Below are 25,222 nucleotides of genomic sequence, written 5' to 3' on the forward strand. Positions count from 1 at the left end.
ATCTCCTCCGTTGTGCCCGGGCCTCCTTGTCTGCCTCTGCTGCATTCCCTACAGGAAGAAGCCCGCTGTCTCCTGAGCTTCTGTGGGGTTGGGGGCTCCCACTGCCAAAGTGTGCCTCTGCCCCCCAGAGAGTCTCCCCCTCCCCACAGCTCTACCCTCCGAGGTGTGCAGATGTCTCCTCAGACCTCTTCTAGGGGCAGACTTTTATATATGCGCAGGCAGCTGTCTTCTCCAGAGACTTCGTGTTCCCACGGAAACATTGCCAGGTGCGTCAGCCCCTGCTCCTGTGAGGTGCTCCCGGGCCTCCTCCATCCCATATTTGCAGAGCCTCACAAAAACCGTGAGGCTCAGCTGTTTTATAGTGACATTTCAACTTACTTGTGGCAGCCCATCCTCCTAGCCTCTGCGGTTGTTTGAGAATCTTGTCTCCGCTATGTTTTATCCGCGGGTCTCCGTATATGTACATTTGGATGACGGAGCTGAGGAACCAAGACTGGAGGGTCAGGTGAAGTGTTCGGGACCCAGGGTGGCATGCTAAGCCTTCAGGGGCACCTGCTCACAGACCTCAGATGAAGGCACACGCTGCTCATACGACAAGGAGCAAGGTGGCCTGTCTCAATGCCGGGCACACAGTAGGTGCCTCATAAACACCATTGTGGGTGAGTGGTTGTCTGGGCTGTGTGACCGGGAGCCTGATCCGCCCCGTGCACATCACTTTGTTAGAGGGAAGTGCCTTTCATGAGCGCTCCTTTGTTAGGCCATGTCCGCCATGTTACATAGTGTGGCCATGAATTAACGATGAGCAACAGCCTTAATTAGACTGTATTAGAAACACAAGTTAAGGAAGAGAAACAGCTGGGAAGCGTGTTCTGATTGTGCAGCCGCTGGTCCCAGTGGTGGGAGTTGGGACGGCAGCACCAACTGCAGGGACAGTTTTCTGGGAAGCAAGTCCTCACCCATTTGGCCCAGAGAGGGAAAATATGCGTTTTCTCAGCACTGCCATCTACTTACGCTGTCAGAGTAAGAAAAAGTGGCTTTGGCTTGTTCCCCCACTTCCTCAATTTCACATGAAATGATTTTACTTTATGGAAGTGAGTGCTTCAGTAAGCTTCTGCCCGCCAGGCTTGTACTGGGAGGTAGGAAAGGATGAAAAATGCAGCCTAGGTTGGCTGCATCAGGATGTGAAATTGACCATGAACAACGTGATTTATTAATGACCGCTGTTTGTGCCGGTTAAAAGGTGCACACGGCGCCTGGCAAACAGCTCTTGGTCAGGAAGCTCCCGGAGGGGGTTTGGAGCTACCCCTTCCTCTGCGTCTCCTTGCTAGATACTTCGTGGAGGCTCAGCCCATGACAGAGGCCAAATAACCGTGGCTCTGACAATTTTAATAAAAGGGCACTCAGGCATTAGGAGCATGCTCTTAATTTTTTTTTTTTAAGTTTATTTCTGAGAGAGTGCGAGAGAGTGTGTGAGCAGGGGAGGGGCAGAGAGAGAGAGAGAGAGAGAGAGAGAGAGAGAGAGAGAGAATGAATCCCAAGCAGGCTCCATGCTATCCACACAGAGCCCGATGCGGGGCTCAAAGCCACAAACCGTGAGCTTGTGACCTGAGCCAAAATCAAGAGCTGAAAGCTTAACTGACAGAGTCCCCGAGACGCCCCTGGGAACATGCTCTTTAATGGATACAACCTAAGTTAGGCTCTCAACAAGACAAAGGATAAACATGTTCATCAGTGCTTTCTTTGTCCCCCTTGATGAAAACGGAGAGATTGCAGCTTCTGAAGACGTGTGACCTAGTGACTTAGTGGTGGATGATGCCGGAAAATAGAACCCTGCTCCTTCTCCCTCCCTGCTGCTACCTTAGGCACCAGGAGTAGAGAATTTACGGAGAGGGACCAGGCCAGGAGGCAAGTGCCCGGTGTGGGCCTTTTCCATCATGTGGCCCAGGTTATGGCTTTGGGAGCTTAGGTGGCCAAGTGGAGTTGGAGTCACACAGCCCTAAGTCTCACTTTGGCATGATGACCAACTAGCTCTTACACCTTGGGAAACTTACTTTACTTCTCTGAGCCTCAGTTTCCTTTTTCTACAAAGTGGGGCTAATAATACCTGCCCAGTAAGGTGGCTGTGAGAATGTGGAGTGCGCCCAGCAAGGTACCTGATAACATAAAGCTCCATAACCATCTGTCTCCTCTGTTCCAGGAAGGAGCCCAGTTTATGAACAACTCTGTTAGTACAAAGTTCTTCCCTCAGAACAGTGCCCCCTAGAACAGTTCCCCTAGAACAATGGTTTCCAAAATGTGGCTCTTGGACCAGCAGCATCCACCTCACCTGGGAATGCGTTAGAAATGCAAATCTCAGGCCCACCGCAGGCCCCCTGGATCAGAGCGGTGTATTCTCTTTTAAGGTGTTCTCCAGGTGCTGACGTGGGCTCACGTTAGAAAACCAGTGCCCTAGGATTTCGTGCTTTAGTTTCATGAACAGATAAGAACCACCCAGTCCTCCTTTCTCATGAAAGGATGTGAAAGAAGCAGCGGAGCCTTTTTTGGAAAAACACTAAGGCCTCGAAACCTGGGTTCGAGACCCAGGTTTGTAAACTATATGGAGGTAAGAAATTGTTATTTAACCCTAACGTGGCCAGAGCCTGTTCCTCAGCCCTTCCGTCCCTATCCCCATGGGTTTGCAGACAGACCCGGCAGTTCACAGGCTTTGAAGCCTGGGCAGCTTTGCTCTTGCTGTGTATCCCTCGATAAGGTTGCCCTGTGATGGGAAAAGGCTCCTGCCCTATAGCCTTATTAAGGTTCCAGCCCTAAATTGAGCTGTTAAGGAAGGTCTACAGGCCAGGACTGTGATGAATGGCTCCACATGATCTCTGGTCTGGGACTACTGGAGTAAATGAGATTTAAATAAAGCTACCCAGGCACCTTATCATTTCCCCCCATCAGGCCTGAATATTGTTAAAAATAAAGGCTGTCAGGACCTAGCTCTTTTAACAAAGGCAACGGCGTGTGAAGTTATTGTGAATAATGAATGAAATGACAGCAGTGAGGCTGGCAGGGTGGTGCAGAGAACCCCAGGGCGCAGGGACACGGGTCCTTCTCAGACCCCAAGCCGGCACCCTTGGACCAGAGTTGGCTGCCCAAGCTAGCTCTCTAAGGGGAGAAACACTTCACTTCTGCTGGCCTTGGAATGGATGTCACCAATGTACAGGGTAGGGAGCTGGTGTTCAAAATATCTAACAGATGTAAGGCATGGGCACAGACCAGTCAATCCAAAGAGACGGCAGCCATGTGCCTGGAGCACATGTGTTTACCAGGTGTTTACCTCTTTTGATGTGTTATTAGAGAACGGTCATTAGGGAGCAGCTGGGACCATGACTTTTACTGACTAGCAGGGTAGTGAATCAGCCTGTTAATGTTAGGTAGAATCTCTCTGAGGTGTACTAGCTGAATGTCCACCCTGAGTGTACCATGTGAGGCAGTGCTCAGTGTCAGTGAGAACGAGTCTATTCTTTGTTTCCCAAATCCATCAGTCACCAAGTCGTATGACTCTGTCTTCTGCAGTGTCTCCTGGACTCACCTCTTGATTCCATTTCCCCATTGGATATCCTTCTTTGAGCCTACCCTTTCACAAAGGCTGTCTGTGGTGGTTGAAATTCATCAGCCTTCTATCTGTCTTCACCAGGATGGCAATGTGGGCTCTTACATATGCGCCTGCATCCGCAGGGATATGGTTGGATATGTTGGTGGCATTTAATAATCATAATACATCCTTCACGTTTGCAGGCTTAGGTTTCAACCAAGGAGAGTTTGGGGAGTGAGACTTGTTTCCTTTGTAGCCCAGTGGCTCTCCGGAATAATGAGAACCTCCTCTCTCTTAGAATGAATAGTTTTGAGTCACTGACATTGGTGCTCCATGGGACCAGAAAGGGAGTCCATCTGTTCAGCTCTAGGGATCCTCATGCCAAGCTGAGAGTGTTCCTTAACCCAGCCAGGTGACAACTGAGTGGTGGATGAGCAAGAAAGTCAATGGACAACAGGGCGTCAGAGCCTCTGGCTAGAGAACTTGCCTGGGTGGATAGAAGGAGGAAGCTAGGGCATTGTTCATTGTTAATGACAGATAATTATAGATAAAAATAAAAGGACAGGCCGAAATCCTTTGGACTTTTCTCGAAATAGGATTCAGCCTGACATTCTGGACTTGGGATGTGGACTCTGGGCCCTTTTGAGGCAGTGTGGCTTCAAGCAAGAAAATTAGTATAGGTTAATGATTTCTATCTTGGAGTGTTGTAAGGATTCACAAGACTATATATTCTTTGTAAACTGTGTAGTAGATTGCATATTCTTTATAAACTACTCACACAATGACAGAGACTATGGTGCTGGGGGACTGGGAGCAAGGGCAGGAAAAAGCCTTCCCTGCAAAGTTTGTTCATGCGCTGGTCACCAGACATTTTCTTCTAAAAACTGTTAGCACGGGATGCCTGGGTGGCTCAGTCGTTGAGCGTCCGACTTTGGCTCAGGTCATGATCTCGCAGTCTGTGAGTTCAAGCCCTGCGTCGGGCTCTGTACTGACAGCTCATAGCCTGGAGCCTGCTTTGGCTTCTGTGTCTCCCTCCCTCTCTGCCCCTCTCCCACTCATACTCTGTGTCTCTCTCTCTCTCTCTTCTTTCTGTCAAAAATAAATAAACATTAAAAATAAGTAAGTAAGTAAATAAATAAATAATAAAAACGGTTAGCAGTAGGATGTAGCCTTTGAAAAAGCCCTGTTAAAGCCAAGATGGTGGTCACAGGCTTAGGAGTGTTGCCCAAACTGACAGTTGAGTGAGCCTTTGATGGGGTAATTGATAGCTCATACACAATTCAGTGACTCAATTAACTCCTCTCCCATTAGGAAGGATTGATTTCTTCCCTGGGATAGGGATTTGTGCTGATTCAGCTGCTGAGTGTGTCCGCATAGTTAAGTAAAAGCTCTTAGCATTCTCCTCCCACTCAGAGGGCCCAGTGGAAGAGAGCATGATTAGGGGAGCCCACTGCTCGGTCCTCCATGCAGCCTGTCCTCCTGCCCCTAGGGAGTTGAAGGATTGCAGACCACCGTCATTTCAAAAGTGCATTGTTATTCTTGCATCTGCATCTTTTGTTTGAATACCTTAGGGCGCGTATGGCCTAGCTGCAGAAAACTGCAAGTCTGTGATTCGGTAATGTTCCAGTGTTATCTTAAAAATTTTTTTTTTCATTTTTGAAAATTTTTTTACAACTTTGAGATTGAGAAATCATCTGTGCACAGTAAAATACCATTTACGGTCTTTTTCAGTTATATATACCCTTGAAAACATTCCCATAATCAAGATGCAAAACGTTTTCATCATCCTCAAAGATTCCTAGTGCTCCCTTTGTAATCTGTCCCTCCCTCTGTCCTAGCCCCCGGCAACCACTAAGGAGCTTTTTGTTACTCCAAATCAATTTTAGTTTTACATAAATGGAATAATACGGTATGTATTATTTTGTCAATGGCTTCTTTCAGCATAGAATTGTCTATTGTGGTAAATTATGTATAACATAAAATTCAGCATTTTAGCCGTTTTTAAGTGAACAGTTCACCGGTATCAAGCACATTCACGTTGCTCTGCAGCCATCACCGCTGTCTGTCTCCAGAACTGTTTTAATCTTGCAAAACGGAAGCTCTTGCACCATGAAACAATAACTCCAATAAGTCCCCTAGTTCCTAGCCACTTCCATTCTCCTTTTGGTCTCTAGGAATCTGAATCCTCTAGGTCCCTCGTGTATAGTATTTGTCCTTTTGTGTCTGGCTTATTTCATTTAGCCATTTTCATCCATGTTGTAGCCTATGACAGGGTTTCCTTGTTAAGGCTAACGTTCCACTATATGTACAGACAACATCTTTTTTATTCGTCTGTGAGGGAACACTTGGGTTGTTTCCACCTTTTGGTTATTGTATGTAATGCTAGTGTGAACACAGGTGCACAAATCTCTCTGCTGGTTCTTTGAATTCTCTTGGGTATGTATGTGATAATTCTGTGTTTAATTTTTTTTTAATGTTTTTATTTATTTTTGAGACAGAGACAGAACATGAGCAGGGGAGGGGCAGAGAGAGAGGGAGACCCAGAATCCGAAGCAGGCTCCAGGCTCTGAGCTGTCAGTGCAGAGCTTGATGCGGGACTCAAACCCATGAACCACAAGATCGTGACCTGAGCTGAAGTCAGACGCTTAACCGACTGAGCCACCCAGGCGCCCCTCTGTGTTTAATTTTTGAGGAACCTCCCTACTGTTTTCCACAGTGGCTGCAATCATTTTACAACGTTACCTTTTAAACAAAGGTGTTCATTAGACTTCTTGTTCTGATTATCCCATCACTTTCCAGAAAACCAATCTGATATATTCTTTGACTTGTCACGGCCCTGCATGATGATGGTCTTTTCCTTCACTGTTCTGAGCCTCGGCCTTTCCAGTCTTTTCAGACTGATGTAATTGCTCAGAAAATTGCTCAGCCATAATAACCTCAAGTAAAATTACACTGCTTGCTTTCTTTTAGCTATAGACATTTCCCTCTGTGTCCTACCTATTCTCATTAGATGTAGTTATTATACAACTCACCAGTGTCCTATTAACAATATCATGATCCAACCACCTCCATCCTATTAACTCCATCTATTACACCATCTACATAGATCTTCTTAATTGAATCTGTTGTGCTGTATATCCTACTTATGTGCATCATCTGTCAAGTAATATGCCCTATTAACTATATTACCCAATCTTTTGCAACTGTCGTCTGGCTTGCTGGATTCCTGTTTGTGATATGTCCAGTGCTGCTTAGGTGTCATCTGCTAAAACTGTTCAGCTGTTTCGATCTTAACAGGTCCAGGTATCAAAAGCCCACTGGGACATATCACTGAGTCTGGGAGCTTAGCCATGAATATGCTGAGTGTGCAGGGGGCTTGGCCTTAAAGTACTGTCTTAAGAAGGATCTTTTCCTTTGACTAATATCATACTTCCCACCAGGCTTTATGAGCTACGTTAACGGGACGTGTGCGCGTGTGTGGGTCTGTATGTCTGCGTGCGCACGCACAGGGTTGGGGATGTGGGGGTATGGGAGTTGACCGGACGCTGTAGATTGGAAATCCTGGTGAGAAAGGAGATCCTGGAAGGAGAACACAGAGTGGGGAAAGGCCAGGGGTAGTGAGGGCTGCAGGGTGAGGTCTGTGTTCATTTGGCAGGAAAGAACCCTTGTTGACACCATCTTTTTTGTTAACGGATGACAAGCCTGGATGACTGCATCATAGCAAACCTTGATCGTTGCCAGAATGCCAGCCCATCCCAGTGTCTTATTCTGTGATCGTCTGAGCCCTGATAAAGAGGAGGCTCTTCCCTAAGCAACCCCCCACACTTGGATCACATCAGTGCTTCGTTAGCAGCTGCCACAGTCAAAGACCCTGTGCCTACAGGCACCCCACAGAGGGTGATGTTGATGTCTGATGTCTAGGAGAGGACTGGAAACACAGAAAATGCTCATGAAACGCTGGTTGAAGGCTGTGGAAGGGTGACTTGTGGAATCTGTCTTTTCCTTACCATCACATATCTTGCTCCTGAGGTCAGGAAAAGGTAAGGGGTCTTTGGCTGCCATCCAGTATACACTGGGGTTACTATCTGTAGGAACACTCATGTTAAAAAGGCCAGAAAGCTATGTATTTGTAACTGCTTCATACACTGTACATGTAGACTTCTCAGGTGGTTCTGTAGTAATTCTTTGCATTTTTGAAATGCTTTTTATTTATCTTTTAAATGTTTATTTTGAGAGAGAGGGAGAGAGCACCCACAAGCATGTGCACGTGTGATCGGGGGAGAAACAGAGAGAGAGGGTGAGAGAGGATCCCGAGCGGGCTCCATGTTGTCAGTGTAGGTCCTGATGTGGGGCTTGATCCCACAAACCTTGAAATCATGACCTGAGCTGAAATCAAGAGTCTGATGCTTAACTAGCTGACCCACCCAGGTGCCCCTTGAGACACTTTTTAAAAGCACTGTCAAATCTGTGATCTTATTTTATTTCATGTGCTTCTGTTTATCTTTGATTTCCCATTGTGTAGATGGAGAAATGGAAGCCCTCCTAGGGTCTCATAGGAGAGTCAGGATTACAAGTCTCCTAACTGCTGTCTGCCTGCCTCTGCAAATGACATACAGTTAATGGTAGAGGGAATTTTCACGGCCCAGCTGTGGTCCAAACTGAACACGTGTACGCCTCACTTGTGGGCAGCGTTAGGGCTGTTCTTCCTTCCAGTTCTGTGTGCTGGCCGGAAGCTTTCACGGGGATGTGAAAGCTTTGTAGCCATGGGGCTGGACACAGCTGTCTCAGGCCCAGCTTTGTGTAAGTAAAACATCCCCATTCTCCCACCTCCATAGCCAGCCTCTGGGTTCTGTGTTTACCAAACACCTGCCAATGTGTCACCCTAAACACAGCTGAAGTCTGGGACTGCTTTCTGTGCCCAAAGCCCCCTCCCTGATTTCTGCTCCCTGAGCCCACTGAGGAGCAGATGTTGACAGGACTCCTGGCATCTGTGTCTGGGCCACAGAGGTAAGAGATCAGAGGGCCTCCAGGCAGGATGGGTCCACTTTGAAGTTTGAAAACGTACTTGGCTCTACTGGGCTGAATAGTGCCCCCCAAATTCATGTCCATCTGGAACTTCAGAATGTGACTTCATTTTGGAAATAGGGGTTTTGCTGATGTAACTAGTTGAGTGTCTTGAGAAGAAGTCATCCTGGATTTAGAGTGGGCCCTAAATCCAATGACCGGCTTCCTTATAAGAATAGAGGACACAGAGGTACATAGGAAAGAAGGACACGTGAAGACAGAGACAGAGATTGAAGGTGTGTTGCCATAAGCCAAGGAATGTCTGGCGTCATCGAAAGCTGGAAGAGGTAAGGGAGCAGTTTCCCTTAGAACCTTTAGAGAGAGATGGCCTGCAACACCTTGATTTCAGACTTCTAGCATCTAGAAGTATGAGAGAATGAATTTCTGTTGTTTGAAGCCACTAAGTTTGTGGTCGTTTGTTCCAGCTGCCACAGGAAACAAATACACTGGCTGAGTAGCAGACAGTAGGTAGGACTGTAGGGCTGGTCCTAGAGCCAGGCTTTTGTGAGTCCTCTGCTCCCCTCGCTTGTCTTGCCTTGAGGGCCTAGGAGAATTCTGGTGCCAAGCTAGTCTAAGGAGGCAAGTTTGAAATGAGTTCAGAGGAAGACCGGAGCTGGGCTTCTCTGTTGTCACTCAAATTTTGGTGGAGAAAGACTTCTGCGCCCTCTCTCCAGCATTATTGCCACCTTTCCTTAGTGCCCACCGTAGGCCAGGCACCATGCGGGCCTTTACATCATTTCACACATTCCTTCCTTATGTCTTAAGTCAACTCGGGGCATTATAACAAAATACCATGGACTGGGTGGCTTAAACAAGAGACTTTATTTCTCATAGTTCCAGAGACTGGAGAAGTCCAAGATCAAGGTGCCAGCTGATTTGGTTCCTGGAGAAGACCATCTTCTTGACTTCTATATAGTCACCTTCTAACTGTGCCATTATACGGCAGAGAGAGAGAGAAGCCAAGCTCTTGGTGTGCCGCCTTTTTTTTTTTTTTTTTTTTAATTTTTTTTTTAACGTTTATTTATTTTTGAGAGAGAGAGCATGAACGGGGGAGGGTCAGAGAGAGAGGGAGACACAGAATCTGAAACAGGCCCTGGGCTCTGAGCTGTCAGCACAGAGCCCAACGCAGGGCTCAAACTCAGACTGTGAGATCATGACCCGAGGTGAAGTTGGACGCTCAAATCGGCTGAGCCACCCAGGTGCCCCGACTTGGTGTCTCTTCCTATAAGGGCACTAATCCCATCATGGCCCCACCCTCACGATCTGACCTCAACCCATTTACCTCCCAAAAGCCCCACCTCCAAATACACGCTGCGAGTTCGGGCTTCAACATATGAATTGGCAGGGGGATGCAATCAAGTCCACGGCATCTTATAAAGACTCTTAATAAAGTTGCTCTATCCTTTTAGTTTTACATTTGAGACTCATTAAGTTGCTCAAGGTCACACAGATGGCAAGTAGCAGAGCCAAGATTTGATGTTTAATTTTACTTCAGAGTTTGCACGTTTAACCACTATGCTATATTAATGGAACTTTTATTAATACTAATAAGCAGCTGACTGTTGACATGGTAGGAAGAGAGCCTGTAGAGTAGCAAGACCATCTGGGACTCCCCCCTGCAGCCTCCCTACTCCTGTCCTTACCCTGCCTGCCCCTCCCCGAGCAGGAGCCACAAACCCATGATCCATGTTCCTGGGGTGGCCTGTGATACACTTCTGGCAGTCTCTCTGGCAGCTTATCTCTGTCCCTTTCCATCTAACACACTCTTGCTCACCCCACACGGCCCAGTTGAAATGTGCTCTGTATACATCATTATCTAGCACACAGTACATGGCTCATAAATCCCAGTAGTGTGTGTGTCTCTTTCCTGAGCTCGAGTGGGGTTACCTATTTTGGCATCTGGTACCTTCCATAGCACCTCTGGATCTCCAGAGCACCCAAGAAATGTTTGAGTAAGTGAAACATGTAGAAGGCATGGAGATAATTAAGTGACAAGTACTCAGCAGAAAGGGCTGTTAATTGAGGAGGAGGAGGGAAAGGAGGAGAAGAAGAGGAAAGAAAAGAACATCAGATATTCTAAGACAAGTACTTATAGAAGGAACCACTAAAAGCTTTGAGTTTTGAAAGCAAATGTTTAATTTAGGCTCTCCCTTCTGTGTGCTTACAGATGGCACTCAATTCAATATGACGGCCAATCTATATTTTGAGATTTACTGTGGGTCTTGTGGACTTTTCTTCTTTTTTGATTATTAAATACTTTAGTTTTCTAAATAGGTATTCTTTAAAAGCTTGTCCTATTTCTAAATATAATTCCCATTTGAGATAGTGCACTCTTCATTTTATGCTGACCCCAGTGGGAATGTAGGGTTCGGGTTGTTGGCGTTCCAGTTAGAGCACACTTTCTGGGAGGTGTGTGTCTAAATGTGTCAACCGAGTTGCCTTCCCCAAAGGGGGAGAGTTTGCACCCGTGGGAGGTCCCACCCCACGCGTTTCTAACTGCTCCTCCATCTCTGCCCTCCCCCTGCAGGCTGGCCGTACGTGACACTCTCTGTCCTGGGATTCCTGTACTGCTACTCCCATGTGGGCATTGCCTGGTCCCAGACATACTTGGTGGACTAAAGCTTCCCTGGCCCATGCCAGCCCTTACCGCTGGCCTCCGAGCAAATGGTGCTTCACCCTGACCTCGCACACCAGATAACCTCCGAGGGACCAGTGCTTGATCTGTTCATCTTTTGTTGAAGTTACCTCACTCCAAGACTGGAAGCTGGAGCTCTCATAGAAAATTGACAACCAGAGAGGCTTCTAACTTTGGGGAGCTCATCTCCCCCATCATTTTCCTGCTGAGTAAGCAGGGGTCCAGAGCAGGAGAATCTTGCTCAGCTGCACATGGTGACGTTGTGGTCTAGAACCCAGGCCCAGTGGCCCTTTGGGTTCTTTCTACTTTACCAAGAATTACATGCAATAGACGTTACTCGATTAGAGCACAGAAATCCTGATAGTGATAAGGCCTGTTCTCCACTGAGCATCCTTCTGAAACATTTTGGTAACATGTAAATGACCTCTTCCCCATGTCCTGCAGTATGGTCACTAGAACCAGCACTGGGGTCTGAGTTTCACACTTCAGCACCCCAGCATGGCGGGGACAATGTCATGTTTCTAGTTACCCAAAGAACATACAACATGTCCTGTGGTTTCCAAGGGGTCAGTACAGAAGACCAGTTATTTAAACACTACCCAGGTGACTGACATTTGGATGCTTTGTGCCCTAGATTTACAGAGAAGTATAAATATGGCAGTTCCTCTAGCAGACAGTTAATCTTCATTTCCCAATATAGAAGCAGAATTAAGAAACCAGGAGATAGTGTGTCAACAGACAGGTGCTATCTGGTAAGTGACAAAGGGTAAGGATGGTATCCTGTGGTCTTTTCTCCTCTCCATGCAAGGAAGCTCCAGCAGTCATCTTCCTACTCAGTGGTTTACACTCAGTAGTTCACATTGTTTTGTTTTGTTTCAAATAAAGTGGAGCCTTTCCTATCACATTGATAATTTACATAGTTGTAGAATCATTTTGAATTATTTTTTGAGGAAAATGCTTAAAATCGAAACCCGTAAGTCTCAATTATTCATTCTTTTGGAAAGTGATGACAGGCCACTGACCCAAGTGGTAGATAATTCTGAATATGTCTGTTTGACTTTGGAGGTTTTGGTTCTTTGTTTTCTTTTGAGAGGGCAGGTGCTAAGTGGTAAAGAAGCTTTGAGGTTTCAAGACATAGTGTACCTCGTCATGGGCAAACTTAGTATATATCTCAAACACCTGAATTAAATTGTCACTGAATGAAAGGTTCCCTTGGACCTGGTCTGGCCACATATCTCGTATTTGTTATCTACTGTGGCTATGGTTTGAACTCAATGAGATACTCCTAGACTGCAGGACCGGCCATCTTGCTGACATCCTTTCTTCCTAGCCATTCTGCCTGGAAGAGCAGTTGTAGGGTGGATGGTGTGGAGTGGGCACACCCAGTGTTGGCTCCTTGAAGGAACAGACCCAGAGGGGCAGGTGGGCCGGTAGCAGTGGCCTCAGCAACCGACTTGGTAAGTGAGAAGGAGGCCCAGGCAGGTGGTTCCAAGGTGCTGGGAAGAGTGAGCACTCAAATGATTACAGTACATCAGGGACCAATACTAGTTCAGGAACTGTGGTCAGCTGCAGGGAGTTTGGCTGAAGTTCACATGGAAGGAAAGGGCTGGCTAAGGAAACACAGGAATGTGAAGATGATTGTAGGCAAGTGTCTTAATGTACGTATGTGTATAAACAATACAAAGAATTTTGAACGCTTCAGAGACACCATTGATGTAAAAACAAACAGGCTTATTCATTCACTCAACTGTATTAGAAGAATCAGTGAATATATATGAAAGTAATAAGCCTGAATTTCTTTTAAACTATCACATGATTTAGAGTGGTTCTCAAGTATTAGTAAATTATTTGAGGCCCAGTTAACCAACATGTGGATTTTCTAGGACCATTGTTTTCTTACTTTAACCTCTTGCTGTTCTCCAACTATAATATGAAAACAATAAGAAGTCTCTCTTCATGCATGCGAAGTAAAATCTTGGAGTTACTTTAAATGAGACTCTTGAAGTATCTCTGAGAAGACAGAGCAGTTCCAGCTGAGGAGCGTGTGACATGTCACTTTACATAGTCATCAGCCCTGGGCAACTTCAGGCATGGGGCTGGAAAGCAACTAGACGATGTCCCAAGGTAACTTCTAGCCCCAGGATCCTCTGACCTCAACCTAGCCCTGGGCAAGCCAGAGCGCTCCAAGCAGGATTGCCAAGATGATCCCCAAGGAGGCAAGCAAGACATCTGAAGGGCAGCCAACTCGTGGCCATTTTGACTAATTCGGGACTGTACAGGAAGACTTAAAGGTATTTTATTATTCCTTCAGATTAATTTGTTTGAAGTGACAGGAGAAAACCTTTTGTTTTATTAAAGACTGCAGGCATAGAAAGAAAATATATCATCTATACAATTATACAATGATGTCTGTATTGGGAGGATAGTAATTTAGTGGGACCGGTGTTCCCCTTAAAAAAACTGAGACTGATCACTTGCTTATTTAAAATAATAACATAATTGTAGACCAGTATAAGAAATTAATTGTAATGAGTTTGCTTTCTAACAAATGTACCAGAACATATACATCCAGTAGGACCAACTGTTGAGAAACCAGATCATCTTGATGGTGCTGGCCTTTCTCAGTGGGCATTGAGAAATCCGAGGCCCTTTTTCAGGGAAGTTATTTTGTTTTTTTGTCTTGTTTTATTTTATGTTTATTATTTAGAGAGAGAGAGAGAGAGAAAATCCCAAGCAGGCTCTGCACTGCCAGTGTGGAGCCTGATGCAGGGCTCGAACTCACAAACCGTGAGATCATGACCTGAGCCGTTTTATTTTAAAACAAATCGACAGGGGCGCCTGGGTGGCTCAGTCATTTAAGCATCTGACTTCGGCTCAGGTCATGATCTCACAGTGAGAGAGAGAGTGTTGCATTGCGCTCCAGGCTGACAGTGTGGAGCCTGCTTGGGATTCTCTCTCTCCTTGTCTCTCTGCCCCTCCCCTGCTTGTGCTCTCTAAAAAATAAGTGAATAAACTTAAAACCAACAAAATCCCCCCTTTTTAATAGTTGAAACTCCTTTGGCACCCAGAATGTAGTATCTGTTACTTAGCTCTGTATTACTAGTCCTTTTGACTAATTATAAAAATCATATTAACAAAGAGATTTTTTTCACAATTGAAGATATATCAAGAACATACTGTTCAGTGCTTTATTACGTGAGGTTCCTATTTTTAGGTGAGATTTTTGAATGAATATCAAATCACTTGGAATTTTAAATACTATCACCTTTAATGTTTATTATGCTTTTCTGCAACATAATGAAATAATAGGTTGTAGGGAGGATGTCATTAAAAATGCCGTATTCATCCTGTGGCCTTATGAGAGCAAGCAGAGGCCCGAATATGGCTTGCAGACCACAGATTCCTCATCCTGAGGTAAATTCTGTCTCCAAAAAGAAAAGTGCCTTTTTTGAAATGTGGTCCAGTAGTATTAAATAAGAACTCAGGTTGACGGTATTATGGAGAATCTTGCCATGAGCAGGAAGTCATACCTATTAAAACCAGAGCAGAAGTGAGTGCTGCTAGAGAAGACTCGTTGGTTTAGGGGCAAGCAGCCCTCGACCTTACTAGCTTCTGAGACCATCAATGAATTAAAGCACAGCCCGTAACTCCCACTGTTGCTACGGAATCATTGCAAAAAGATTCGGTTATGTTTTTTACACTGTATTTGAAAAGGCAGGGAAGCCTTCATAAATCTTAAATTTCAATCCAAATTGTTTAAAAGTTCACCTCTCCTTGGGAGGCCACCTTCAGATAAGTGTTAAATCAATGTGTTGTACCACAGCTTTCCAGGATGCCAGGTTTTGAAGGCATCTCTGTACATCTGTATGGCAGACACAGCTCTATTTCTAGATCATATGGCAAAGCACCTTCACGACCATTCTCTCACTATGCTGTACTTAGACATACAGTCTTGGTGTCTCTAGAATTCTGAGTTCTCCAAAACCACACTTACAGGTGCTATCCAAATTAGAGCCTCTCAGACTCTTGAGTGGAAAGTACCATCCTTGTTCTGGCACCTTAGATCAGAACACCCAATTCAGTGCCTTAAAATTATAGAAGAAAAGGCAAAGGCAAGTATCATGTATAAAATAGTTTATTACCATAATAAATAAAATTAAACTTTTTTTTTTTTACAAATATCATTTGTGCTTGTTTAAAAATGTTGAGAAGGGAATATTATCAATGGAGGGGCCCACATGTTCCTTTTAACATTCCCAAGCGGTACACATACAGTGGAGTTTCTGGCAGCATCCTCAGCTGACCATAAAAATAGTATCAGCTCATTTGTACTTCTGTCTGTTCATGCTCATTCGGACAAAGTGGCAGATGCAAAGGAAAAAGAAAAACCCAGTGAAGGATTTGGCGGAACTCAATAAAAAGAGTGTCAATATAAGGAGAAGCCCCAGGCTGACAAACTTGCTCAGGAGTAGAAGTGCCCTTACAGCATTGGTGAAACGTCAGATGTGGGCAGTCTCCAACCGATGCACAAGTACAATGTCTGAATTTTAAGAGAATACATTCATTGGGGCAGGGTGCATCTTAAGATCTTTCTCATTGTTCATATCCTGATATAAGATCTGTGAACTTCTCATTAAATAGTTCCTCGATCCGTTGACCGGCTCTGAAGTCCCAGATAAAGAGACAGTGGCTCTAAGAAAAGTTTAATGGTGGGGCTGAGAGGGCACCCATGGGGCCTGGCACCTGCAGGGCATTCAAGTCCAGATCTAGAGGTTCCAGAGTAAGTCTGACTTGCTCACATGAGAATGAAGTTTCACTTGAAACTAATTTAAGCTGCACATTCACATTGATTCTTTTGAACTGTGTATCAGAGGGAGTGGAAGTCAACACTTCTCAACATGAATACCTTGGGTGAGAAAATGGTGCTTTCTTTGATGGCTGCGGTTGGTGCTAAGGGGACAGAGAAATCCCCCAGCTGGAGGGCACAAGAGCTGGTGAAGGTATTTGTATCGAAGCGAGCAAGAAGGCAGTACAACGATTTAGTGACAGAAGAGAGGCTACCCCGGGGTCTGAGTGTGCCCTCAGTGGGTTCCTCTTAAAGCAACACGATGTGAGGAGGGAGGAGGAGGAGGAGGAGGAGGGTGTTGGCAGCTCCATCACAGCTGGAGTTCCATTCAAGGGTCTTAAGGCTAAACATCTTTATTGCAAAACATTGTACAATCTACTCATCAAACGCACAGCAATTTGTATCTCCACCAGGACTCCTACAATTTTCCAGAGAGTGCATGTGCCATTTGGTGGTCAAGGCAACAAGGGGAGATGAGGCTCTCCCTACACCGGGTGCTCCTAAGGCATTCTTTTAGTCCCTACAGAGGCTTCAACAAAAATTCTGACACTTGGCCTATTTCACCTTCCACCGAAGGATTTGGAGGGGAAGTTGCTGGATGGGGTGTGGTGGTGGAGTGCATTTTTACTCTAAGCCATGCTAGCTCTGCTTCTGAAAGAAGATTCCAGAAAAGGGCCTGATGTTTGGCCAGCAACACCACACAGGATCTAGAGGGTGGAGGGTAAAACAGGCCAAAGGATTGGATAACAAGAAATGGAAACAGCTTTGGAACCCTTGGGCCCATGCTGTCATAGCATCCGTTTTTTTTGTTTTTGTTTTTTGTTTTTTTTTTGTAAGCCACTGGTTGCCTACTATACTGGCTACAAACTATGCACACAGATGGACTCTGAGGTTGAGAATATAAGGAATCATCTTAGAACCAAGCCAGGAGGTCTAAGCATGAGTGAATGGGATGGATGGAGGTGCAGATGTCAAAACTGTGCACTAGACCAGACCTTCTCAACCAGAGGGCTGCCTCCCACTCCTTTCTAGGGGATTCCTGGCATAGTCACTGGAGGAGCCTTTGCAGGTGCACCGGACAGCAGCACTCAGTGCCGGGGTCCCATCCTCCACAGAGAACAGGCACTCCGTCTCGTTGGCCGTCATATTTCATAGACTCAGCCCTCACTCCCACTCCCCCATCGGTGGGGGAGAGCAAGTTCAACAAGCAGCCAAGTGCTGGGGCAAGACCTCTTGCTCCAAAGCAGCCTGTCAGGACACTCTCTGGGAAGTGGAGCCACCCTACGAATAACATCTGAGGTAAGGAGTTTAAGTACGAGATCAAGTAACTGGCAAGTACTGGGCAATGGTGTAATACATCATGTCCCCTTCCCTCAAGAAGGAAAAAAACAAAAAACAGGTAAATATCTCAACATAACTTCTAAAGTCTAAATGTTAAGTCCAACAACTAGTAATTCTGTGTTTCCCTAACCTCTATTCAGCCACCAGACAGTGGAAGATTCAGTCAGTATCTGAAGCTTGTGGTCCTTGCTCAGGAAGCCAGAGCAGCGTCCAGGCAAGAGTAGGTAGTTGGCACGAAGTGGTCCATGGCCAAGTGCATGTCATAAACGTGGAAGGAGAGAAGGTTTGGCTCATTTTAGAAACTAATTTTTTCAGAGGAAACAAAGCAAAAGTCTCTAAGTGGAGTCCTTAAGTGGAGAAGACTAAAAGCGTGTGTACAGGCCACACTGTGGGGATTTGTCACCACAGGCACACATGTGGGCCCTGCGGCCCTGAGATGAGCACATTCCCACCACAGATCCAGGCTTTTCTGGTCATTAGCCCGATTCATGTCCTAGGAGTCAGTCCAGGAGTACATTCATGAAGCTTTATTTTCCCCCCAAAACAGGTCTGGCTTCCAAGCCTGGCATATTAGCATCTTTGCCCCTCAGACCCAAATGGGGAGTCATTTCTTAATAAACACCTGTCCCCTCAGGCAGAGCTAGTGGGGAAGGAAAGGGCCCCTCTCCAGTGGCCTGCAGGGTGCTGGACAGGAGCCTGTCACCAAGCCCACAGAGAGCTGGGCACATGCTTCTGAAGCTGGATGATAGAGTCATCCAGGGCCCTTGCCCTGACTTAAAAGTAGTGGGTACTAAACTTAGAAGCAGGCTAATGAGCACATTTAAGGAACAGCAAACTAGAACATTCTGGGGGCAGATGGGACTCCAGATATTTTATAGCCTCTGGACTAGTTGGCAGCTTCTCAAAGAGACTGAAAGTCTCAGTGCTTTATCTAGAGTCACAAACAGTTAAGACTTGGCCTTGGGAAGTTACACTTCCTCCTATTTGTATGCTGCCGTCTGAGGCTAAATCTAATAATGCTGCAGCCTCAGGAAGCCAGCGGCCACCCGGTAAGCCTCCCATGAGAAGCTGCATAAGTGTACGGGGACCCCTGGGGAAGGGCCCTTCCCTTGGCCCCCTGGACTCTGTTCCCCAGGGCCATCTGCACCAATGCTGGCAGCCAGGAGAGGACAGCCCCATTCTGCCCAGACAACTGAGGGCCGAGTCCTGGGACCTGCCATGGCCATGGCCACCGAACAGAGATGGGCCCAGACAGGAGGCCTTCAGAAATTCTATCTTTGGTAGGGCAAGTGCCAGCCTGGCAGGTCCCCTTCGGTACTGAGGGGATTAACACCGATTCTGGATTTGTACAGCTAAGCTACACCAAGCGCTAAGGGTGAGGGTGCTGCAGTGTGACACATGCAGAAAGCCAGCGCCCTGGCTGGGTCCCTGCTGTCACCAATAGTCCAGGTCCTAATTCTACTCTCTCCAAGCTAGTTCTTAGAGCTGAACTTCCAACCCTGCTTGTCAACTGTTAGGGCAGGGCATAACCCCTGAGCTAGTTCCACTCTGCCTGGGAGGGCCCTCTTTCCTTTCTCCGATGCCATTGAAAGGAGCACGTGAATAATCTGACCCCAGGTGACTAGGAGGCCGTGGAGTGTCCCCAAGCATCATGGCATAGGGACCTGGATGACCCACAGGTGGCTCTGTGACTGTCCCTCTGAGCTCAGACCTTCTCTGGGCCCACAGCTCCATGGCCGTCTCTGTCCATCACCTCACACAGCTTGAGAACCTGCCACCTCATTCTCCTTCTGCTCCTGAAGCAAGTACAACCGTGACCCTGACGTTTTCACGGTTTTTCTTGAAATCCTACTGACTTTAGTAAAAGAAAGAGAGGTTAATTTTAAAATAAGGCCAGGCATGGCTCCCAAGTGTCCTATAACGACCCCATGCAATGGACATAATGCAAACTGCTGAAGGGCCATCAATCCCGGTGAGAATCATAATATAAACAGAGGACTTGCTACAATCGTTTTTCTGAGGTTGTATGTGTGTGTCTGTGTGTCTGCCTGCTAGTAAAGCAACTCTGGGCTCATCACCCTTCCTGCCGGTGCCCCACACCCTGAGAAATGCCACAGGAACGCTTGGGAAGAGGCCGAGAAGGAAAAGAAGCAAAGGGGCCCATGCAATGAAGCCAGTGGCATGGAGCAGGGCCAGAGGTTCATCTGAGGCCTCTCCTGTGACAGCAGGCCGCCGACCACAGCCCAGAGATTCTCTGCCTCCTGAAGGGCCCCGTGCAGCTCTTACACTTGGGAAACGAGAGCCGAGGAGGCACCCAGAGCACCTCCCTGCTTTCCGGCCTTAAAGACAGAAAGTCACAAGGCCCTAACCTCCCTGGCCCTCAAACTCCCCTTGTCCCGAGCTTGTTACAAATGATAACTGTGGGCAAATATAAGGTGACAACAGACATGGGCTGTACAAGGACAGGGAATGCTGGGAAATCCCTGTGCCCACTGCAGTCTTTGGGGTCTTGGTGAAGGAGCCCAGTCTGGTATATACATGAGGGGTTCTCCAGTGCTTTCCCACCAATCCCCAAATAGCTGCTCTTCTTTTCTGGTGGGTTGTCATCTTTTACAAATATCGTGGCAGTAAAAAAATTAAAAATGAAGGAAAATACCCTCAGCATGCCCCCTCTTCCAAAATTGTGCAGACAGCTGGAAAACAGCTGTCATCTAGCAGGGTGGTAACACACATCTCTTCCCGTATCTGTGTCCAGATAGAGAAAGAGTGCGCGTGCCTAAGCGACAGGTCCCACTTTGATTTTCTGTCAGGAAAGCCTACTTTGGAAGTTGTTGGTCATGTAGGTGTGTGTGGTGGGGATGGTGTCCAGGGAAGGGCGGTGGGTTTTGGTCTTTGACTCTTTTTTTAGACCACTCAGCTTGCTCCGAAAATGTCTCTCTCTGATTCTGGGGACTGGGGCCTCGATATTTCAAACAGCTCCTGGGGAGACTGAGAGGATCTTCTGGAAGTTAATATCCTGAGTATCTCAGAGAGCTGTTTCTCAAGATTTGTCATTTTGGTGTTCAAGGCCTTGATGTCCTCCTTCAACTCGTGCTTCACCTCCAGGACCGTGGCCTGCAGCGTCTGCTCAGGGATGGGGTAGAAAGAATGCTTGACCTCCGCCAGGATGGGGCTCCGGTCCTGAGGGCTCCTGGCCTCACCAACGTTGTCCAGACGCAGATCGCTCTTGGTGATGCCGCTGTCACAGGAGTCTGTCTTCTTGAGGGTGGCCTCTCCGGACGCCTTGGTCCTGTCGGGGAGCGTCTCCATGGACTCGGCCTTGGCCACCTGGCTCCAGTCCTCGCCCTTGCCGCAGGCATCCTTGAAGCGGGCCCAGCCTTTGCGCCTGGCGCAGTCGCCCCCTGCTGCCCTGGGGCCCAGGCACTCAGCGCCGGGCGCGTGCAGCCGGCCATGGTCCGACACCGCCGCCGTGGAGGCCGCCTGGAAGGCCACGGGCGTGGCGGGGCTCTCACGCACGGTGACCACACTGGCCTTCACCAGGCTGTGGTTGGCCGCGTGCTCGGGGACGGCACCGCCCTTCTCCACATCCTGGTCGTCCGGGTCGCGGCCGCCCCTCTCCGCGGCCAGCCGGGCCTCCTTCTGCTGTCGGAACCTCTGGAAGAGTCTCCGGACAGGGTGGTCCGGGGGCAAGATCAGGGGGGCCTCATTCTTGCGTTTCATGCGCTCTTCCTCCTCCCGCTTCACGTCGCTGATCTTCCGGAACACGATCTGGAGTGAGACAGAAGGACAGCAAAGCTCAGCCCATCAGCCGTCAGGCTGTCAGCGCCCCGCCAAGGGCTGCGGCTCCCAGAGGGCTCGCATCCCTCCAGCGCCATCCCGGGCTTTGCTCAGGGAACTGCCCACACCTGCCTTTTCCAGGACACTCATTCCCAGCTTGCCCACAGCAAGGAAGGGATTCCTGCTGTCATCCTCTTCAAGAGGAACAAACCTCAGCCTCTCCATCCCCACACGCCAGGAGGCTGGAGGTGCCAGATGGCCTCCTTCCGGGAGACTGTCCCAGTGCCTGAGTTGGGCCCCTGCCTGCAGTCCAGGGTCACCTGGTGAGCTTTACAGAAATCATTCTTCTGCCCCCCCCCCCCCCCCCCCCCCCCCCCCCGTCTCAGACCTGCTGTATTAGAACCTCCCAACAGGAAGCCCTTGAATCTGTAACAAGCTTTCCAGGTGACTCTTCTGCATGGAAGTTTGAGCACTCCTGGTCTACACCACGTTGCAGGGTAAGAAAGTTCAGACAAATCCCCAGGCAGGGCCGCAGCTAAGACTGCCATTGCCACCTGCAGATCTGGTGAAATGAAATTCAGCTCGCCGTAAAAGCAAGTCTCACACAGAAGCCCTCCCCATCCTCAGGCTGCTGACGGGGGAAGAGCCCATGGCTTTGCACACGAGCTTGTCCTAATACAGCCATTTGGATGGTTCGTAAGGCACTTTAACGTCACTTCATATATTCCTTACAGCAGCACTGTAAAGTCACTGGGACACATTCCCATTTTAGAGAAGAGGAAAACCAAGGTTTCAGGGTAGCTAAATGTCACATAAAATAGAAGTTTGCTATAAGGGACTTGTACCCAAGTCATCAAACCCCAGACCCATTAAACGTCCAACAGGTACTTACTGATGATGACAGTGCTTCATGCAGAGGATGGACAGTCAGCAAACTGCCCATGAATCTGGTTCTGAGTAGAGCAAGAGCCATAAATTACAGGGCTTTCCCCGGTGCTGACCTCTGATTATAGGCAAGCTGTGTAATTTCTGGCTTACATTGAGTGTGGCAGATGCGCTCAGGGACACGTTTGACCCATCCCACTTCTCAACTTGTGGGAAGCCACCTGCAATAGGTTGTCTATTTTATATAAATCACCTGTCCGAGGACCAGTCCTGAGATCACTGAGAAGCAGAGGAGAGGCCTGTGTAAGGGTGCAGCAGCTTTTCCATCACCATAACCTGGAAACCCCTGTGCCCTGTGCGGGCAGCCTCGGACCAACCCAGAACCTGCCCCAAGGACCTGCCACAGGACTTGCAGGTCTTGGAGAGGCACACGTGGTAGCATGCCAGGACCACAGGCTTTGAGGTCAGAAAGAAATCTCAGCCCTGCCACCTAGCTGTGTGACCTCAGGCAGGCATCTTACCTTCAGAGTCTATTTCCTCCTTGAAGAGTGGGGAAAATCCCCACTATTGTGACTTGGTGTAAAGCCAGCACAAGATTACTTATGTGAAAGCACAGGCCCACTGTAGATGCTTAACACGAACCCTCCTTCCCCCACCATCTCCAGGCCTCTGCCTTTTTAACCTCCAGGTGCAGATGGTTTATAACTCACCCTCTCCTCCAGGAAGCCCCCCTGGCCAGAGCTCTCTGATGGCACCACTCATTAGGTTCTCAGGTCTGACCGACGAGATTGATTTTACAGTGCCCATAAATACAGAGGAGTCCAACACACTGAGTTGCTAGATGCAATCAACAAATCGTTGGCTCACACCTGTCACCTGATTTCTCCATTAAGGCTCCTGATGCCGGATGACTCTACACTCGGGTCACTAACAGGTGGGTGGGATGCGGCCGCTCCTCTTGCCACCTGGTTAAGTCTTTACATTCCTTGGGTCACAGTGAATGACTTTCTGACCTGTGCTGGGCAGTATTTCTCGCAGCCCTGCCCTGCCCAGTGGTGATTTAACAACCCTGCCTCCCCTGCTTCCCTTCAGCCATAGCCCATCTACTTCTATAGTCTAGCCTGCAGATCCAAGCTGTGGGACTCAGGAAAACAACCTGAAGAGAAATCCAACGAAAGGCATCACGGGGATGGAGGGATGATAAATAGAAGGAACAGGACCTTCCCTGCTCCTCCAGCTCTGAGGTACCAGACTTCCACCTCCCTCCCCGCTTCTGCCTCCTGTGCTCTGTTCTGGGAATGACCCCTGCTCTCCACTGGGCATCCAAATCCCCCTAACACCAAGACCCAGCTCAAATAGCACCTCTTCCAGAAAGGCTTCCCTGCTTCTATGGAGGTCTAAGTTACCTCTGGCTTCTCAACACCAACTGCCTTTTCTGTGCTCGAACTTCTCTTCTGCCTTAACTACTCTGTGGCCTGTGTCCACCTGCGGTAGCCCTGCCATCCGTTTCCTCCCCCAGGCACATCCCTTCTTACAGAGGGGAGGAGGGAAGATAGGAATAAGGAAGGAAGGTGGGAAGAGAGGGGGAGTGAGAAAAGAGGGAGGAAGACAGAAAGGATGAGTGAGAACGCACATGTACTCAAGAGTTGGTGGCCTGAGCTGACTGCTCGTTTCCTGCCTTTTGTCCTGCAGGACACCTGGTTTTTAACAGTATCATCCTGTTTTTACTTGAGGTGGAGTCGGGCTCTGTTCCTTGCAAGCAGCCATTCCCAATCATGATACCAGTTGACGCCTATAACTCTGAAATCTCCCTCAGGTCCTAGAACAGTATTTGGCATGTCTCATTGTATCTTATTACAAAAAAAATTATCTACCCTAAGAAAACAGGGATTGTCTGTTTTGTCCATTATTTCCAGCACTTAGAAAATGCCTGGTACCTGGAAGGCCCTCAATAAATAATGTGTGGCATAAATAAATGAATAAAAGACACATATGAGCTAATGAATCAATGGGAGAATGTCCTCTGCCTGGAAAGATGGAACGACAGATGTCGTAGTCAATGGTATAAAGGAAGGGGCTGGCTTAGAACACACATGGTCCTCTGAGCAACTCTCTCAACATCAAAGGTTAAGGCAGCTCTTGAATGTGAAATGAGATATTCTAAGACTAAAGAAAAGGAAGCACTTCTTCAAATATTGAGGGGGCAACACAAAGCCGATCCCAAGAGGCTGTACAGTGAAGTACACCAGTAGGCTGACAAAGGCTGTAATATGCACCTGTGGTGGACGTTTGTGAGGGGCAGCGTATCCTCTATTCTTCAACCAGATGCCGCGTGGATCCTGGACTAAGGGCTCGGGGCCCGGCCTGACCCAGGCAACGTCTTTAGATGTTGTAGCCACATGGGTGAGGGCGGCTCAGCCCTCCTGGGCTGGGGCTCTCCGTGGAAGGAGACGGGGACTTCTGGCTCTGTGCTGACTCTTCTGAAGCCTCTTGGCTTATCCCAAAGGGTCACCCTAGTGCTACTGTCACTGGTGGCAGCCCCACCTGAACAGCACTGGCCCATCCGATGGACAGATGAACCAGGAAAGAGCTTCCTGCCCTGCAAAAATGCCCGAACCCTCCTTTGAGGATCAATGAGTAAAACCAGCAACCCCCTTGGGGACACGGGGCTGATGTGGTCTGACAGCTGTGCTGACCTGGGGTCTGGGGTTCCGCTTACTAATGTCACCCACGTTTTTGGAGAAGTTGGTCTGGGAAGATTCACCTCAGAGGCAGCCATGTCCATGCATTTGGCCAAGTATTTCATAACTGAGTGGGCAGGGGTGGCCCCGTGACTCACAATGATGAGGTCTGTGCTGCCAACACCAGGCACTCTAGGAATGAGAGGCAAGATCCCGAGACCCCGAACCCAGGGTGCTGTCTGCTCTGACCAGGCAATGAACAGAGGCCTGAGGATAAGTCTATCAAGCTTTTCTAAAGTGTTCCAAGATGTTTTAACAGGGATCTTGAGGGGGAATAAATCTCAAGATAAAATAAACTTGAGCCACACCACAATGGTAAATTGGCTGCTTTACTGCAGGACTTCTCAGAGTCTTAC

The 25,222-nt window shown here is 47.9% G+C and overlaps 2 protein-coding genes across 13 annotated transcripts in view; one reads left to right on the plus strand and one right to left on the minus strand.

The window, feature by feature from the left end:
* Positions 1 to 12,191, plus strand: part of HHAT (hedgehog acyltransferase) — a 321,146-nt gene extending 308,955 nt beyond the window's left edge. For 8 of the 9 annotated variants that reach the window (XM_045452422.1, XM_045452427.1, XM_045452424.1 and 5 more), the window contains one exon: positions 11,169 to 12,191. In XM_045452422.1, coding sequence (XP_045308378.1) covers positions 11,169 to 11,260 — 92 coding nt within the window. In that variant the 3' untranslated portion in view covers positions 11,261 to 12,191. The remainder of the gene's footprint in view (positions 1 to 11,168) is intronic. The other variant, XM_045452428.1, reaches the window with a different exon arrangement.
* A 3,204-nt stretch (positions 12,192 to 15,395) lies between these two features.
* KCNH1 (potassium voltage-gated channel subfamily H member 1) overlaps positions 15,396 to 25,222 on the minus strand; it is a 381,062-nt gene continuing 371,235 nt past the window's right edge. For all 4 annotated transcript variants that reach the window (XM_045452431.1, XM_045452432.1, XM_045452433.1 and 1 more), the window contains one exon: positions 15,396 to 21,231. In XM_045452431.1, the coding sequence (XP_045308387.1) occupies positions 20,377 to 21,231 (855 nt within the window). In that variant the 3' untranslated portion in view covers positions 15,396 to 20,376. The remainder of the gene's footprint in view (positions 21,232 to 25,222) is intronic.

Source organism: Leopardus geoffroyi, chromosome C3, assembly GCF_018350155.1.
Source record: "Leopardus geoffroyi isolate Oge1 chromosome C3, O.geoffroyi_Oge1_pat1.0, whole genome shotgun sequence".
Lineage (NCBI taxonomy): Eukaryota > Metazoa > Chordata > Mammalia > Carnivora > Felidae > Leopardus > Leopardus geoffroyi.